Source organism: Saccostrea cucullata, unplaced genomic scaffold, assembly GCF_032062105.1.
Source record: "Saccostrea cucullata isolate Sc308-1 unplaced genomic scaffold, CSIRO_AGI_Scuc_v1 ctg11, whole genome shotgun sequence".
NCBI classification, from domain to species: Eukaryota; Metazoa; Mollusca; class Bivalvia; order Ostreida; family Ostreidae; genus Saccostrea; species Saccostrea cuccullata.
Window position 1 is genome coordinate 541,264 of NW_026933222.1, and position 16,545 is coordinate 557,808.

At 32.7% G+C, this 16,545-nt stretch overlaps 1 protein-coding gene and 1 long non-coding RNA gene across 2 annotated transcripts; one reads left to right on the forward strand and one right to left on the reverse strand.

The window, feature by feature from the left end:
- The first annotated feature begins 6,303 nt into the window (after positions 1 to 6,303).
- LOC134237739 (uncharacterized) lies at positions 6,304 to 7,374 on the forward strand. The gene is made up of 3 exons (XR_009985866.1): positions 6,304 to 6,348; positions 7,110 to 7,202; positions 7,296 to 7,374. It is a non-coding gene; the product is annotated as an uncharacterized LOC134237739 (long non-coding RNA).
- A 5,471-nt stretch (positions 7,375 to 12,845) lies between these two features.
- LOC134237731 (trypsin-1-like) lies at positions 12,846 to 16,226 on the reverse strand (the record flags this gene model as incomplete). The annotated part of the gene is made up of 5 exons (XM_062719878.1): positions 12,846 to 13,120; positions 13,238 to 13,420; positions 14,342 to 14,506; positions 14,596 to 14,720; positions 15,995 to 16,226. Coding segments are annotated over 5 exons (854 nt in total), but the record flags the coding sequence as incomplete, so codon positions are not given.
- Positions 16,227 to 16,545: the final 319 nt, after the last annotated feature.

Consider the following 16,545-nt stretch of genomic DNA (forward strand, 5'->3'; position numbering starts at 1 on the left):
AATAATAATAATAACTTTATTTAAAGAAGGTAACCTGGTTAGTGCATGCACTATTCTTCCCCAGGGCCTTCTATATATATCAAATACAAAAAATTTACAGAATACAATTCATCATATATAATAGTAATATGTTTAAGGAATTACAATAACAAGATCATGAATATAGTGTCCATGTATAGTTAATTAACAATCATAATACAAGGCCAACATTTTTTTATTAATTGTTTTACGGGAATTTTTTTCAAAAAATTGAGTCGGGGGGTCGAAATAAAAATAAAAATAAAATCTTCAAATTCAAGCAGTTGGTCAGAAAAATAAAAATAAAACGAAAAATTGTAACAATCTTTATTATTTTTTAAATTAAGAATGGAAATGTTTTTTCACCTTATTTTGGCAGAAAAGGGTGTTATTTGAAAAAAATTAATGCATGCAAAACAATTATATCATACTTTTTTTAGCATTCAATAAACTATAAGATTTGAGGATTTATGAGTAGCTATCATATGGCAAGAATATAGTAAGGCTTTTAATGGATTAGTTAAATTATTTCACAAGTTAGACTAATTTAAAAAATCTGTGTATCTTTTTTCAATGCAATTCAAATTAATATACACATAGGTAGATAAAATATATCTTATATTTCTCTTGAAAACATATTCAAATATCCACAACTTTTGAATAAAAAAAAAAACAGGTCATATTTGTATGGAAGTATCATCTGCAGCTTTGTTTTTCCCTATTGGTTTTTTTTTTTTTTTTGGTAAAGAAAGTTGTTATTACTCAGTAATTTGTTACATAACAAGCCAAATTTCATTTTGAATCGTAATATGTTTGATTAATATGATATTAAGGAGTGAAAGTTGTGACTCGAATTTCCTCAGTCACGCCACTTTCTGCAGTGTATGTTCAGTCGTTTCATGTAAAATAAAACATGACTGCCTTAAAAATAAGTTTCAGAACAATCTTCAAGTCGTATTTCAATACATTGAAACAATTGTCAACGATAATACATACTTAAAACCTCTCAAAACAAGGGGCTGGCAGAACCGCACTTTCCACGTGGCCCTCCGCATAACATTTGATCACTTTGATTGCTGTTTCGTCTATTTTATTCAATCTTTCATTAAAAGTTAATCTGAAATTAATACTTTTTTCTAATAAATGACATATCACTTTTTAAAATGACTGAGTCGATTTAAAAATATATTAAACACTACGACTCTGACATTTTGCCGCTAACTGTTATGCAGTACAGTGACTATATCCACACTTCACATTCATGCTCATTAGTTTTGTCAACTGTGATTGGATGGATACATTTACCTTAGCCAATGACAATTGACGTTTTGAAAGGCTTGTAAAAAATTTGTTGACGTTTCTTTTATTTTTTCAGTGACTATAAATAAGCTATCGGCGGGAGAAACAAAAATAAAACTTGAAGAAGAGACTTTTATTTTTATTTCATTTTAGCCCAAATTAGGGTCGGCGCTCCCGTAAAACGGTAAATAAAAAAATGTTGGCCCAATATACAATATCGAAACCTTATTGTGCTCAAATAATATTGTGCGGCAGCTGATAATGCAATTTTCTATATTACGCTTAAAAGTTCGTAGAGATTGAGAGAGTCTAATGTGTTGGGGAAGTTTATTCCATAGATGTACACCTGAATACTGAAAAGATGCCTTGAATAAGTTTGTATGAAATTTAGGCAATATTAGATCATAATTACTTTCAGATCGAAGGTTATAAGAAGATAAAGAATGAAATTCAAATAAATTACAAAGATATTGGGGAGTCGTTCCACTGAAAATTTTGTATAATAATACGAATTTGTATAGATCAACCAGCTCATAAACTGTTAACCATCCAACTTTCTCAAACAGTGGTTTAGAAGAAGAATCGGGACTTGCGTCAAGAATTATCCTTGCTGCCTTTTCTGTAATTTAAATAGTCTGTCCATGTCCTGCTTGGGGGCATTACCCCAGATAGTCAAACAATAGTTAATGGATGGTAAAATATAGGCATTGTAATATAGTATTCTGGTATGTAGAGGGAGAAATTTCTTAATCCTTCGAAGAGTAAATAACTTATAATTTACCGTTTTACAAACCGAATCAATATGATTTGCATACTGTAACTTATAGCAAATCGCAAAATACCTAAAGGATTACATTGTTTGTGACGAGCTGACGCTTTGCTTGTCGAGAACTTTAAATACTACGTCACATTCTCGCCACATCAAAGGACGTAACGGAGATCGCGTCTCTCCCACGCTAAAGTCGGTCAGCTGCAACATACAGCTTGCTTTCGGGGTTCAAAAAATGGAGTAGACAGTCCCGATGTCGTTTTCTTGAATGTTACCTGCAAAGTTTAAAGTTTTTTTTAAACCTTAAATTCAAAAATGTAAAGATTTTTTTCAGTCCATTACGAATATTTTAATTGGTCGATTATTTTATTCTATTATCGCAAAATTTACTTTTTTTCATATTTGCGAACAAGTATAAAAGTCGAGTAGTGCATGATTCATTGATCATTAGATTTATTAGTTACGCGTATCAACCCAAGTCATGCATGCTGAGATTGTTGCAATTTGGTACAAAATATACTGGTGAAAAATGGATACCCTCTTTATGCGTATATTCGAGAGAAAAGATAAAGAGGGAAGGCCTGGGAAGACGTGTCCATTTACCTTCAAATTTTAACGATTGAAGTTCAATTTATTTTTAAGTTTTAACGAATGTTGTATGTACAAGGTAAATAATACCAAACGACGGAAAATATCTAATTATCATGGGCGTCGGAAGCAAATTAAAGTGGGGGCTAATGGTAAGAAATTTTTTTTTAGACCTCCCAAAAAAACTTTATAAGCAAAACACACACACACACACACACACACACACACACACACACACACACACACACACACAAAAACAAGGGATGTGTATTTTCCAAACACAAAACTCCTATTTCGTGGGTATACCTATGCAGCAATGTTCAATGTCTACACTAAGTCTAACTTTGACCCCCCCCCCCCCCCCCCCCCCCCCACCTCTCCGCTCGCCCGGTTTCGACGCCTATGTCAAAAAGCCTAAATTTAATTCCTAGAGATGGACCTGGCAGATTTTGAAAAATAAATAGACTGTTCTCGAAAAAAATTAAAAATAAATGCACAATAATTTTCACGAATTGATATTTTCAGTATATACATGTACTAAAATAACATGAAACTGTTTACTTAAGCGGTTGTAAAGTATCTTAATTAAAACGTAAAGCCTTTCAATTAACCTTTAATTCGAACAATATGTTTGAAACGAAAAAAAAAGTAGGGTGGGTCGAGGGCTGGCCCTTATGTTATGTGCCCGTCAGATCTAACGTATTTGAAGGGAAAAACGAATCGGATTTAACGAGAGCATACCCCCTCCCCCTTACACTTTTGTCGCCAATTACTTGTCTGTGCTGAAAGCTCAAGTGACCTTTTCTGATCACATTTTGTCCGACGTCTGTTTATCCGTCTTTAAACTTTTCACATTTTCGAGTTCTTCTCTAGAACCACTGGGCCAATGTTAACCAAACTTGCCACAAGGCATTTTTTGGTAAACGGTATTCAAGTCTATTCAAATGAAGGGCGACTTCTAAGAGGAGATAATTCAGAAAATGTGAAAATTTGCAATTGATGACATGTTTTAAAAATCATCTCAAGAAACACAGTGCCAAGAATGTTGAATCTTATGGGAGAAAATTTCAAGAAGTGTAGATTCAAGTTTGTTCACATATACCCCCATCCCCTTTAAAGGTAGATTGGGACCACTTATGGATTTAATGGATTTAAACTTTCAATATTGAGCTGATTTCTGCTATTTTCTTAGCCACGGTGCTCAGGTAAGCGATGTACCCCATGGGCCTCTTGTAGTTCCACTGCGTTAGTACAATATAAATATATATTCATTGAATCGCATAATTATTAAAAGTTGTCTTAGCATTCGATAAAGTTGTCCCACAGTTGCTGAAATCGCACCTGTTTTTTCCATTCTAACCCCCCCCCCATATATGGAGGATATGTTGCTGTTTGCAAAAACTTTGCGTACGTAGTGCTCAGTATGGGTTCCCTGTTATGGGTATTCACATGTTCTTACAGAAATCTCAGTTTTATAAAGGATTGCGAAAATGTACTTTTGAGTACTTTTCTACATAATGCACAGTATTTAAAAATTCTGCAGCAGTGCATGTATGTCGTATATGATCAATCAGAATGGATTTAATGTGTGCTTACTGATAATTAAAAAATCAGAGACTGGGTGATAAACAAACGAAAATACCTGATCATATTTTAAAGATCACCGATGCAATAGAGAGAGAGAGAGAGAGAGAGAGAGAGAGAGAGCAAAACTATGCACCCGTTCTAATTTAGTATTTTGACATAATCATTGACAATTGTGAATAGGCATACTTCTCTTCTTGACAGAAATGTTCTTTTATATACGGATACTTAAAGTACAAGTACATATTATACTGGTATAATACGGCTGTTTGGGGTATACATGTAAAAAAAAAATCTATGTATATTAAGTTCTCAAGTCTCAAGTTCATTGTTTGATACATAAACGGAATATTTTTCTTTTCCACAGAAAAATCATTTCACATCAACAGTACTAGTGATTTGAAACAATTAAATTAAATTGATCATGTACATCATTTTATATCGCATGTATACCGTGCCATAAACACAAATGGTAAATGCTATAAAATTAAATTTTCACGGCTTTAATTTATTATGGACTCTAAAAAATGCATATAATATAAATAATGCTCTTTTCAAACTGTTTAAAAAGATTTGTGTTTTCTGTCCCCTTTTGTAAACCCGTTTAACGTCGGCGATGTGTATTGCAGCTGACCGACTTTAGCGTGGGAGAGACGCGATCTCGGTTACGTCCTTTGATGTGGCGAGAATGTGACGTAGAATTTAAAGTTCTCGACAAGCAAAGCGTCAGCTCGTCACAAACAATGTAATCCCTTAGGTATTTTGCGATTTGCTCTATCATCAATATGTACACCAAGAATTTTTTCAGTTTCAACCATTTCAATTGTTTTCTATGAGGCATAAAGTTGTAAATTTGGATTATCTAATTTTGATTTTCTTTGCTGTGTTCCCATTAACATACATTTTGTTTTATCTACATTCAAAACCATTTGATTTTGAGCACACCATTTCTCAATCTCACTAAGATCTGAATTTAGTGTATTTTCTAAACATCTTGCATTATTATTATTAGAATACAGAGTTACATCATCAGCAAACATATCAATATTTGAATTGTTTACATGTAATGGAAGGTCATTTATGTACAATAAGAATAAAAGTGGGCCCAAAATTGACCCTTGTGGCACTCCTGCTGTGACGGGTAGAATATTGGAGACACATGATCCAAATTTAACACACTGGGTCCGATCGTAAAGCTATGATTTAAACCACTTTATAGCTGTTTGGTCAAATTTGATATGCACTCAATTGAACACACTCAAATTGAAGAAGGTTAGTTCATTTCATTCTCAAATATCAGGAATTTTATTCCTTTATGATCTTTCATTTCATAGGTACAAGTGTATGACTACAAACTTGACTACATGCCCATGATCCTTAGTCCTCTGTAACAACAAAAATATCCTGAAAGGAAAAATATTTTAGATAAACTAAATTATTATTTTTAAAGGAGAATATAAGGGTCATGGACATGTAGTCAAGTGTGCATTCATTTGCATTCAAGTCACATTCTTAATGCATAGTGGAAGTAGTACCAGTTTATAAAACCAATGTCCCTGGTTTTGTCTATGCTATAGACAAACCCAATGGATTAAAAAAAAACTATTTTGAGCCACTCACTCATAAAACTTCAGAATGCGACTTGTTGATGGTCTTGGTTGTGATAAAATCCAAGGAAACAGCAGTGCTTGATGTCCACTTGTTGCAGAACAAATACATTGAAGAAGGTAATTTTTTATTTTCAAATATTCAGGTGTTTCATTCTTAATAACTTTTTTTTTTCTTAGCTACAACTTTGTTTTATTGTTTTCTCAGGAGAATATGAGAAGCATTGGCATGGAGTCAAGTGTGCATTCAGTTTCACTCAAGTCTAATTCTGAATGAGTAGTGTAAGTGGTATCAGTTGCCAATGTCCCTGGCTTTGTCTGTTTAATAGATGAACCCAGTGGATTAAAAAAAACTGTTTTGAGCCACTCAGTCATAAATCTTCAGAATGCGACTTGTACATAGTCTTGGTTGTGATAAAAGCTAAAGAAACAACAGTGCTTGATGTCCACTTGTAACAGCACAGACACAATACACTGAAAAAGGTATTTTTAATCTCTCATTCATATGTTTTTATTGTTAATTTCATCTATGCCGTAGCTGTGAATCACAGTAAATTTCTATTTACCAGAGGAACATAAAAAGCATATGCATGGAGACAAGAACTAAAGTGCTGTTGCTCAGCTGATACAATCAAATCACATTCTGAATGAGTAGTTTAAGTGGTACCAGTTGCCAATATTCCTGGTTTTGTCTATGCTTTAGACAATTCCAGGGGATGAAAAACTGTTTTGAGCTAGGGCTGTATCAATATATCGATATATCGATACGTATCGATATTCAAGAAAAATATTGTATCGAAAAATTACTTCCAATACGTATCGGACAAGAAGTTTTTGTAGTAATTCTGCTAAAAAGATGGGAATTTTAATCAGCAAAGATTATATTTCACTTTTTTGCATTAAAACTGATCAATTATTATAGATTAATAAAAGAAATAACACAGTTTTTATAGTCATTATAAAATACATAACAATTTTATTTGAACATGTTGATTTTACAGTCATTAAAAGTTTCGATTGGAAGTGTTTTATTTACTGACTATGGGATAAGAACTTTGAAATGGGTAATAAAACACTAATTTTTTTTATGAAATCCATAATTTAAATGATTAATAAGCCTTTTTTGATGGACTTGTTTTAGAATCCAATATATCGCCTATCGCTTTAAAAAATATTGTATCGTATCGTATCGAAATTTTTTGCTCAATACACAGCCCTATTTTGAGCCCCTCATAAAACTTCAGAATGTGAGATGTACATAGTCTTGGTTGTGATAAAATCCCAGAAACAACAGTGCTTGGTGTGCACTTGCTTGCAGCATAAACACATTGAAGAAGGTAAGTTCATTTCATTTTTAAATATTCATGCATTTTCATTCTTACTAACCATCTTTTCTTAGCTACAAGTCGATGTATTATTGTTTTTTCAAGAGAATATGAGGAGCATTAAGTGGCATGGAGTCAAGAGTTCATTCAGTTGCACTCAGATCACATTCTGAATGAATACTGCATAGTGTAAGTGGATCCAGTTGTTGCCAGTGTCCCTGGTTTTATCTTTCTATAGACAAACCCAGTGAATTAAAAACTGTTTTAAGCCACTCACTCATAAAACTTCAGAATGTGAGATGTACATAGTCTTGGTTGTGATAAAATCCAAGAAACAACAGTGCTTGATGTCCACTTGTTGCAGCACAAAGATACATTGAAGAAGGTAAGTTTGTTTCATTTTCAAATATTCGGGTGTTCTGTTGTCATTCTTACTAACCCTCTTTTCTTAGCTACAAGTCGATGTATTATTGTTTTCTCAGGAGAATATGAGAAGCATTGGTATGGAGTCAAATGTGCATTCAGTTTCACTCAAATCACATTCTGAATGAATACTGGGTAGTGTAAGTGGTACTAGTTGCCAATGTCCCTGGTTTTGTCTATGCTTTAGACAAACGCAGTGGATTAAAAAACTATTTTGAGCCACTCACTCATAAAACTTCAGAATGTTACTTGCAGATAGTCTTGGTTGTGATAAAAGCCAAGGAAACAGCAGTGCTTGATTTCCACTTGTTGCAGCACAGACACAATACACTGGAAAAGTATTATTTTTAATCTCTCATACATAGTTGTATTGTTAATTTCATCTATGCCGTAGCTGTAAATCACAGTAAATTTCTATTTACAGAAGAACAAGAACATAAGAAGCATATGCATGGTGACAAAAACTGAAGTGCCATTGCTGATGCAATCAAATCACATTCTGAATGAGTAGTTTAAGTGGTACCAGTTGCCAATGTTCCTGGTTTTGTCTATACTATAGACAAACCCAGGGGATTAAAAAAACTGTTTTGAGCCACTCATAAAACTTCAGAATGTGACTTGTTCATAGTTTTGGTTGTGATAGAATCCCAGAAACAACAGTGCTTGATGTGCTTTAGCTTGCAGCACAAACACATTGAAAAAGGTAAGTTCGTTTTATTTTCAAATATTCAGGTTTTGTCATTCTTAATAACCTTTTATTTTTAGCTACACGTCGATGTATTATTGTTTTCCCAGGAGAATATGAGGAGCATTGGCATGGAGTAAAGTGTTCATGCAGTTGCACTTAAGTCACATTCTGAAAAAGTAGTGTACATGGTACCAGTTGCCAATGTCCCTGGTTTTGTCTATGCTATAGACAAACCCAGTGAATTAAAAACTGCATGTTTTGAGCCAATCACTCATAAAATTTCAGAATGTGACTTGTTGTTAGTATTGATTGTGATAAAGCCAAGGAAACAACAGTGCTTGATGTCCACTTGTTGCAGCAGACACAATGAAGAAGGTAAGTTCATTTCATTTTCAAATATTCAGATGTTTTCATTCTTAATGACCTTTTTTTTCTTAGCTACAGGTCATTGTTTGAATTTGGCCATCAAATCTTAAAGGAAGTTTGCTGTGTTATAGTTTCTCTAAACAACTGTGTAATACAAGTAGTGATCCATACACTTGTTATGTGTACTTTGATAATCAAAATCTACCCAAATTCTTGAACATGGACTACTTAGTAATTGGCATATTTGTTGAACATTGTATAATCGGTTTTAAAGCTTTATAACAGTAAAGTTGTAAGTTTGTAATTAGATTAGATGCAAAAATATGTTGCTTGCATTGAAAGTTACCAAAATCAAGATCCTGTTACTTTTTCAAAAGAATGGGCATAAAAAAGTGTGTAAAATTAGAGCGTAAATGTATTTTTATTTGTTTAAAAAGCTTTAAGAACTCAAAAATGTTGCAAAAATGCAGCAAAATTACAACAAGCAGTGCTTAAGTCACCTAGGTGACCTATGACTATCTGTTTTTGTCTGTTGTCGTTTGTCATGCATCAGCTTTTGAACATATTTAGCTTCTTTTCTGGTCCGAAAGTCAGGGGTCCTGGTGTTAGGGTAAGGCTCAATTGATTATATAGTGAAAATTCTTTGAAATCTTCTCCTCTGCTCCTGGGTATTAAGCTAATGAATATTGTACATAGTTATTATAAAGAAGGTTGCCTTCATACCATAACTCCCTATGACCACCCGCCCTTCTAAAAGAGTCCTTTCGACCCCCTCCTTCTAGATCTGTTTCCTTTTTACACTCGAAAAAAAATGGTACAAGGACCCAGGGTGCTTCTGGAAGGACCCCCAATCTCCGAATTTACACCCCAGGTCCAAGAATATTTTGTGTTGTCTCCTTTCATAAATTATTCTTTTAACACACATTTACAATGTATTCCACAGGCCTATTTAAATTAAAAAAAATAAATAAAATAAAATAAAGTAGAATAAACGTACCCGAGTTTTTATAACATAATGACTCCATATGAGACAAAATAATTTTAATCTACATCTGACATGAACTAAGCATTAATAATGAAGCTATTTTAGAAGAAAAATCCCTTTTAAGCTCCTGTATCATATTTGGTTGCTTATTTTATTATAGCATAGATGTGAACAAGGGCATACTTTTTCTAATTTCACTCGTTCTAGAAATTTAAGAACAAAAGTTGTAAGGGATATTAGCTACAGTTGGAAACATGAGGTAAATTTTGCACAACAGATGAAGCCCGTTATGCAAATTATTCGCGTTTCAAACTGTCGTAGATGAACTGGCATATCCAATAAAAAAAAACAAAAACGAGACAATGATTCCTTAAGGTAGGATTCTTCTCACTTTTCTTGTATTTAAAAATTAATGAAATTTTCACAGAATCAAGAGGACAATGTCACTAAATGATGGTATCAGTGAGATTAAATTTGACCATTTGATATTTGAGGCAAGGTCAGGTAAAGGTCATTACCTTTTTCCTGGACATTAAGAATAAAAAAATACTGTTTCCAAACATGCGATCTCTACTTGTAATTCAATAGATTGAATGTTTTTCTTTTTGCATAAAAAGATACTACCATATAGGGCCTATAAGATGATATTACCAAATTGACATGGATAATTTAAATAAAATGGATATTAGCTAATCCGAATTTCCTCTACTTTTCTTAAATTTTTAGGATTTATTAGTTATTTTTTATGCTTCCTATATTAAACTTTTTCCACTTTACACATATACAAGGGCTGTTCAATAAATAATGTCCTCGGTGCTCAGAAAGAAGCAAACGACGCTTATCAATGATTTAGTCTTCATGATTTTATTTATTAATCTCTTTTAATTCAAACACATGTCCGTAACATTTTTTATCCAATTTCTGATTGTTTTTAGAACTCATTTTTGGGTATGACCCTTAGTATACTGGAAAATGGCAGATCCAATGATTTCCTGGACTTGTTTTTTCCTTCTGAAAGGTGTTTTTTTTCAAGTTTAGAAATAGAAACAAGTCAAAAGATCAAAGATCTGGCAAATATTGTTAATGTGAAAAAACATTAACTTTCTGTTTATCCCGAAAACCCATTTACTCTTCAGGGCATGCGGGTTTGGCCGCTGTCGTGAAGAAATTCAATGTAGTTGATTCCTGATTCTGGATCCTTCCACTAATTAACATTTTGATTTTTTTTTTTTGAAAAAAAAAATGCTTTGTAGACTCCTCCAGATTTTAAACTGTCTCTCCGAATACGAATTTGAACAACAATACCACCAATATTTAAGAAAATTACATATTAATCTGTCTTTGTGCTCTTGCATACCTTTGCTCTTGTCCGACCTTCGCCGTTTTTATCAAGTACATCTTATGGTAAATTTTGTTTTGATGGTTTTAAGCAATAGATTCATGTTCCAATATCTGTTTGAATATAAAACAAACGTGGATAACTACAATTACTGATATTTTAAAATAATTGTTAAGACTTTCGTACACGCTGTCGTTTTCACTCATTTTTTAAAATATAGGGTGACCTTTGAGTACCAAGCTTTTTTACTGTCAAACGTTTCCTAATAACAGTGTAAACTACTCCCGATTTGATGTCTATCAAATTTGCTATGTGTCTTAAAGCCAATCATACACCATCAAATATTATTTGTTGAAATTTGGCCATCAGTACATAAGATGTTATATTTTTTGTTGGCAAGGAGGGTACCTATCTTTGATGCCCATTATATAATTTTTTTTTATCTGGCATTGAAATCCACCTGCTCATTTGTCTATAAAACATGCATCGGTTGCTGTAAATGTCACATATTTCAGTGAATATTTCTTTGGGATTTTTAACAAGTTTTACAGCAGCTTTAATGTAGCTTTTATTTTCACTCTAGTTTACCGATTCTTTACCATTCATTTATAATGCAGTGTCTCGAACAGCCCTTGTTTCCCAGCTTCTCACGATGAAACTATGTGATGAAAAGAGGTCACATAAACTGTTATAAATTCAGTAAAGATTCAATAATGAGAGAAAGTCAAGATTTATGTTATATGATATCTGTATTGTATATCATACAGTTCAGGACATTATTTATTGAACAGCCCTTAAGTAAAGTTGTCATATAAAGGTACAAAATGATACAAAAACTAAAAGTTTTGATCGTTTACTAAGAGAAAAATAATATTTTTAATGGAATTTTGGCTCAAATTTGTACTTCGATTTGAAACATTTAAAAGCCAACATAGTTCTAGTATGTGTGAAAAATCTTATTTATTTGATATATTTTGAAACTTTAGTCCCTTATTATTATTTTAACTTACATTTGAAAATTTCGTCTAGTCTTTGATTGCGTAAAAATTATAGCTAAATTTAATGCTGTATAATAATTTTGAGAGGCAGAAAAGAAGATATTTTCATATGCCACCATTCCGCCAAAAATACAGTCCCTGCTAGTTTTCAAACGCAGTTTACCATTTCTATTTAAAATTGTATAATTGTGATGAGGAAAGAAAAATATGATCTTTTAAATCTCTAACATCTAAATATATAAGACATATCAACAAATGTACTTTGAATATTCCATCTAGCCAGAAACCAGAGAAGAATCCTACCTTAATTATCTTGCAATGGTTTCTATCAATTGATGTAAATTTTTTTCTGTACATACACTGCAGATTCAACTCGGCCAATTCTGTAACAGTTCTGTTGAATGCCAACGAATGCAAATAACATATGTATGGTTATATGCGCGGGCCAATAAATCCGTTACATTAAAAATTTAAATCTAAAGTTTAAATTATCTATAACTAGATAGTTACAGAAAAGTTTTAATTTTAGATTTAAACTTTTAATATAACAAATCTAACCAAATTCACCCACATTTCCTGAGACCCTCTACAGCGCATTAAATTTAACTGTACATTAAATCTGTTTGTTACGTCCATGTACATGTGCAACATCTTCTGAATAATGGATTTGTGTAATGATGATCTTTCTAATCTTTAATGTTAATAGAATTCAAGGACAGGTCAAGCCATTTCTACACTGCAGACATGGCAAAACTTAATTTAATGATGCTGAGAGTATGCAACAAAGGACTGATTTATGAAGATATCAGTATACATTTAGTCCATATATCAAGTAACAGAGGAAAACATTACTTCTTACTTTTCATTAAGTGCATTTATTAATTTTAAAATTGACACATATTCCTGAGATTATGGAAAAAATGATGAGGAATGTCAACTAATAGTGCACTGAGGTAACTGTGCTAATATAGCAAAATGGATTTTAAGAAGTCCGAAGATTCACTGAATAATATGCAGCATGTTTCTCTCTGATCCACCGCACAAGACTTTTGACATTGGCATACACCCCTGGGGAATTTGGACGCCCACAGCCGTATCCCCACGAAGTTACACCCAATACAGTGTATTTACCTGGGGAAAAAGGTATATAAAGCATTAGAAATTAAAAAGGGAAGTTCTGGCTATTAATTTGGAACAGAATATCGCGTTAAATGTCACTCTCTTATTAAGATTAAAAGAAATGCTTACCATTGACTTTACAGACCAGAGGACCACCACTGTCCCCTTGACAGGTATCAGAGCCTCCATTAATGTAACCTGCACAAAACGTGCTGTCCGTTATGTTGTAGCCTTTCATTTCCATAAGTCTTTTGCAGGTTGTCTGGTTTACAATAGGAATTTGTGCATATTTCAGAAGATGTGGAAATATTTCTGAAATGTCATTGAAAATTTGCTTCTACATTTGCATTTTATACATATTACTGCAGTGTTTTTATGACACATGTACATTTTAATCATGCATTCTAAAACAAAAGGCACGGGGGTCTAGACATGCTCTTCTGACAAATCACTGCCCAGAAAAACACATACATGTAAGGTTCATGACGTACATGTACCAAGCATTTTTAGTGTTAAGTGGATAGATGGCCGTTGAGGTAGGTACGTTATTTAATGAATATATAGATTACATGATTGTACATGTATGAGTTACTTAATGCTTCACATAAATGCAATGATAGTATTATCGGTATCAATATAAAGACCACTTTGAATCATTATTATTTTAAATGAATTAAGTGTACGAGTGATACTCCAGTTAATCAATATCATTTCTTTTGGTTAAAGGTGCATTTTGCATTAGTTTGTTATATTGTTAACGAGTGTATCTCACTGTTTTTTTTTTTTATATTTCAATATTGTGAACTTCATACAAATGTTGATTAATTGGTATATTTTCTCGACACCTGAAATTAAAGTTAAAATGTTCAAAGGAAAATTGTAATAATGTTTACATCGCTTATTTTTTTTTCAGTGTTAAATATAAACTGGAGAAATTATTGCAGGGGGCCTCCGAGTATATTTAACTATTACCGGTACATTAATTACTTACAATTTAATTTACTGTTCTAGGATATAGAAAAGAAGATAATACTGAGTGTCCCTTTAAAGATTACTTTAAATTGTACAAATATAGATTTTAAATGATTGATACATAGTTTACGCAAGTCATATTGTGATATTTATAAGCGATTCAGATATGAAATATAAAGTAATTTTTCTTTCAAATCGATTGACTCATATTATATTTTAAATATCAAATAAATACATAATTAAATGCAAATTATCACAAACCATATTTAGTTCTGCCCCATCCAGATATGTAACAATCAAGGTTTTCACTGTACACTGTATCTTCTGGTGGCAGACAGGCAGGCTGAACATGTGAACCCATTGTTATGCCATGGTCACGCTTAGGTTTTACTTTTAGTAAAGCTATGTCATTGTGAAGACTTCCATCTGCAGAAATGTATTGTTTTTAACAATGAAGGTTCGATCATTTTCCATTTCACACACACATATACATACATATCTATATAACATCTTACCATCGTATCTTATGTATTCAGGATGGTTGTAAATTTCTTCGATTTCAAATTCCTCCTCGTTTGAATCTGTTACTTCATTGTTCCAGTCACCAACTCTTATCAACAGCTCTGATTTCAAAGCTCTTCTTAAAAAAAGATGTTTGAAGATGGTTAGGTTTGGTTATACTCGTTATGATTTGAATTTCTTTTTTTACGTAATAGTAAAGGTAAAAAGAAACACATCTTGACATACTTGTAATTTGGAAAAAGGAAAACATTTTCAAAACTCTTCTTCTCAAGAAGAGCAAGGGTATTATTGGTCATATTTATATGAAAGCATCTGCAGGTGGTGTATATTTAAGTTTGATAAAATCATGACACTGGGGGTGGTAGGGAGGGGCCACAATGGACAATCAAAGTTTTACATAGAAATATATGTAAAAAGTCTTATACAATTTTCCAACTATACAAGGTAAATATTATTCAGGTTACCAGTTTAATGTAGAACTATAAGACATTTTGCTGATTTTTGAAGAAAACAAGATGTGTTTGTGAAACACTATGCGCCCGGCGGCAACAAAGTTAAAAAATATATTTTTAGCATATAGGTCACAGTCAAAGTCACAATGTCATTGATCTTGGTGTCATTTGAAAGAACTTTATTAGGGAAGTATGCATACAAAATATGAATTCTATATCTCTCATGATTCAAAAGTTATGGTGAATGTTCAAAAAATCTATTTTTAGCATACACGACGCAGTCAAGGTCACAAGGTCATTGACCTTGGTGTCATTTGAAAGAATTTAATTAGTGAAGTATGCATACTAAATATGAAGTCTCTATCTTTTATGGTTCAAAAGTTATAACGAAGGTTAAAGTTTGCCGAAAAAAATATTTTTAGCATATAGGTCACAGTCAAGGTCACAAGGTAATTAACCTTGATGTCATTTGAAAGAACTTAATTGGTGGAATATGCATACCAAATATGAAGTTTCAACCATTCATGGTTCAAAAGTTATGGCGAAGGTTAAAGTTTGCAGACAAAAGACAGACAGGACAAAAACAATATACGCCTCGGATCTTTTGATCCGGGCGCATAAAAAGGATTGTGTTATTTATTCCTAAGACGTCATAATGTCCCAGCTACTCACGACCAACTAATGGGTTGCCTTTTCCGAAGGGTTGAATATATTCCCTATGCAGAGGAAAATCAAGGTTGTGATAGATGCACCAGAAAGGCATAATAGATAATGAGGTTTTGTGATTTTTACTTTCGGGGAATAACTTCAAATGAGTTTCAACAGCACATGAATTCAAAGTATATATTTGTAAAGCAATAACTTTCTAAGTAATATAGTATAGCACGTGCTTGTTGATGTACATTGGGAAAATTTACATTATGAATATTTAAAAACTTACGTTTCAAAACAATGTGCAGCACTAAGAATCCAGAATGAACTGAGAATAGTTCCTCCACAGTGTGGTCTAGTATTTGTTTCATTACGAATTTTCCTAATGCCCACTTGCCAGGGGAACATTCCTTGGGTCGCAGAGTGTCCTGAAACTATTGGCAAAAATACGGGTGTTCTTTCTGCCGTGTCTCTTCTTCGTCTGGATCTGATCAGTGATTCGTTTGGATGCTGGCCGCAATCTTGAATAAATAAAAAAAAATATCCTTATTCGACATGTTATTTTATTTATCTTGTTAGATACAAACTGCCTGTGCAAAACGAAATGACCAAAATTTTGGATTTATTAAGGTCAAGATCTAGTAAATGTCTTTTTCCTGTACTTTACGACTCTTATAGAATTATGTAGAAAGAAAAGTATTCTCATGAAGTTCAATTTGAAATCACATGAAAGGTTGTCCCGATACCTATATTAAGGAGGCTCTAAACACTGCACACTAAAGAGCTCTATTTATTGGGTAGTTTTATGCAGTTAGAGAGATTTGGTTTTAGCATAGGAAG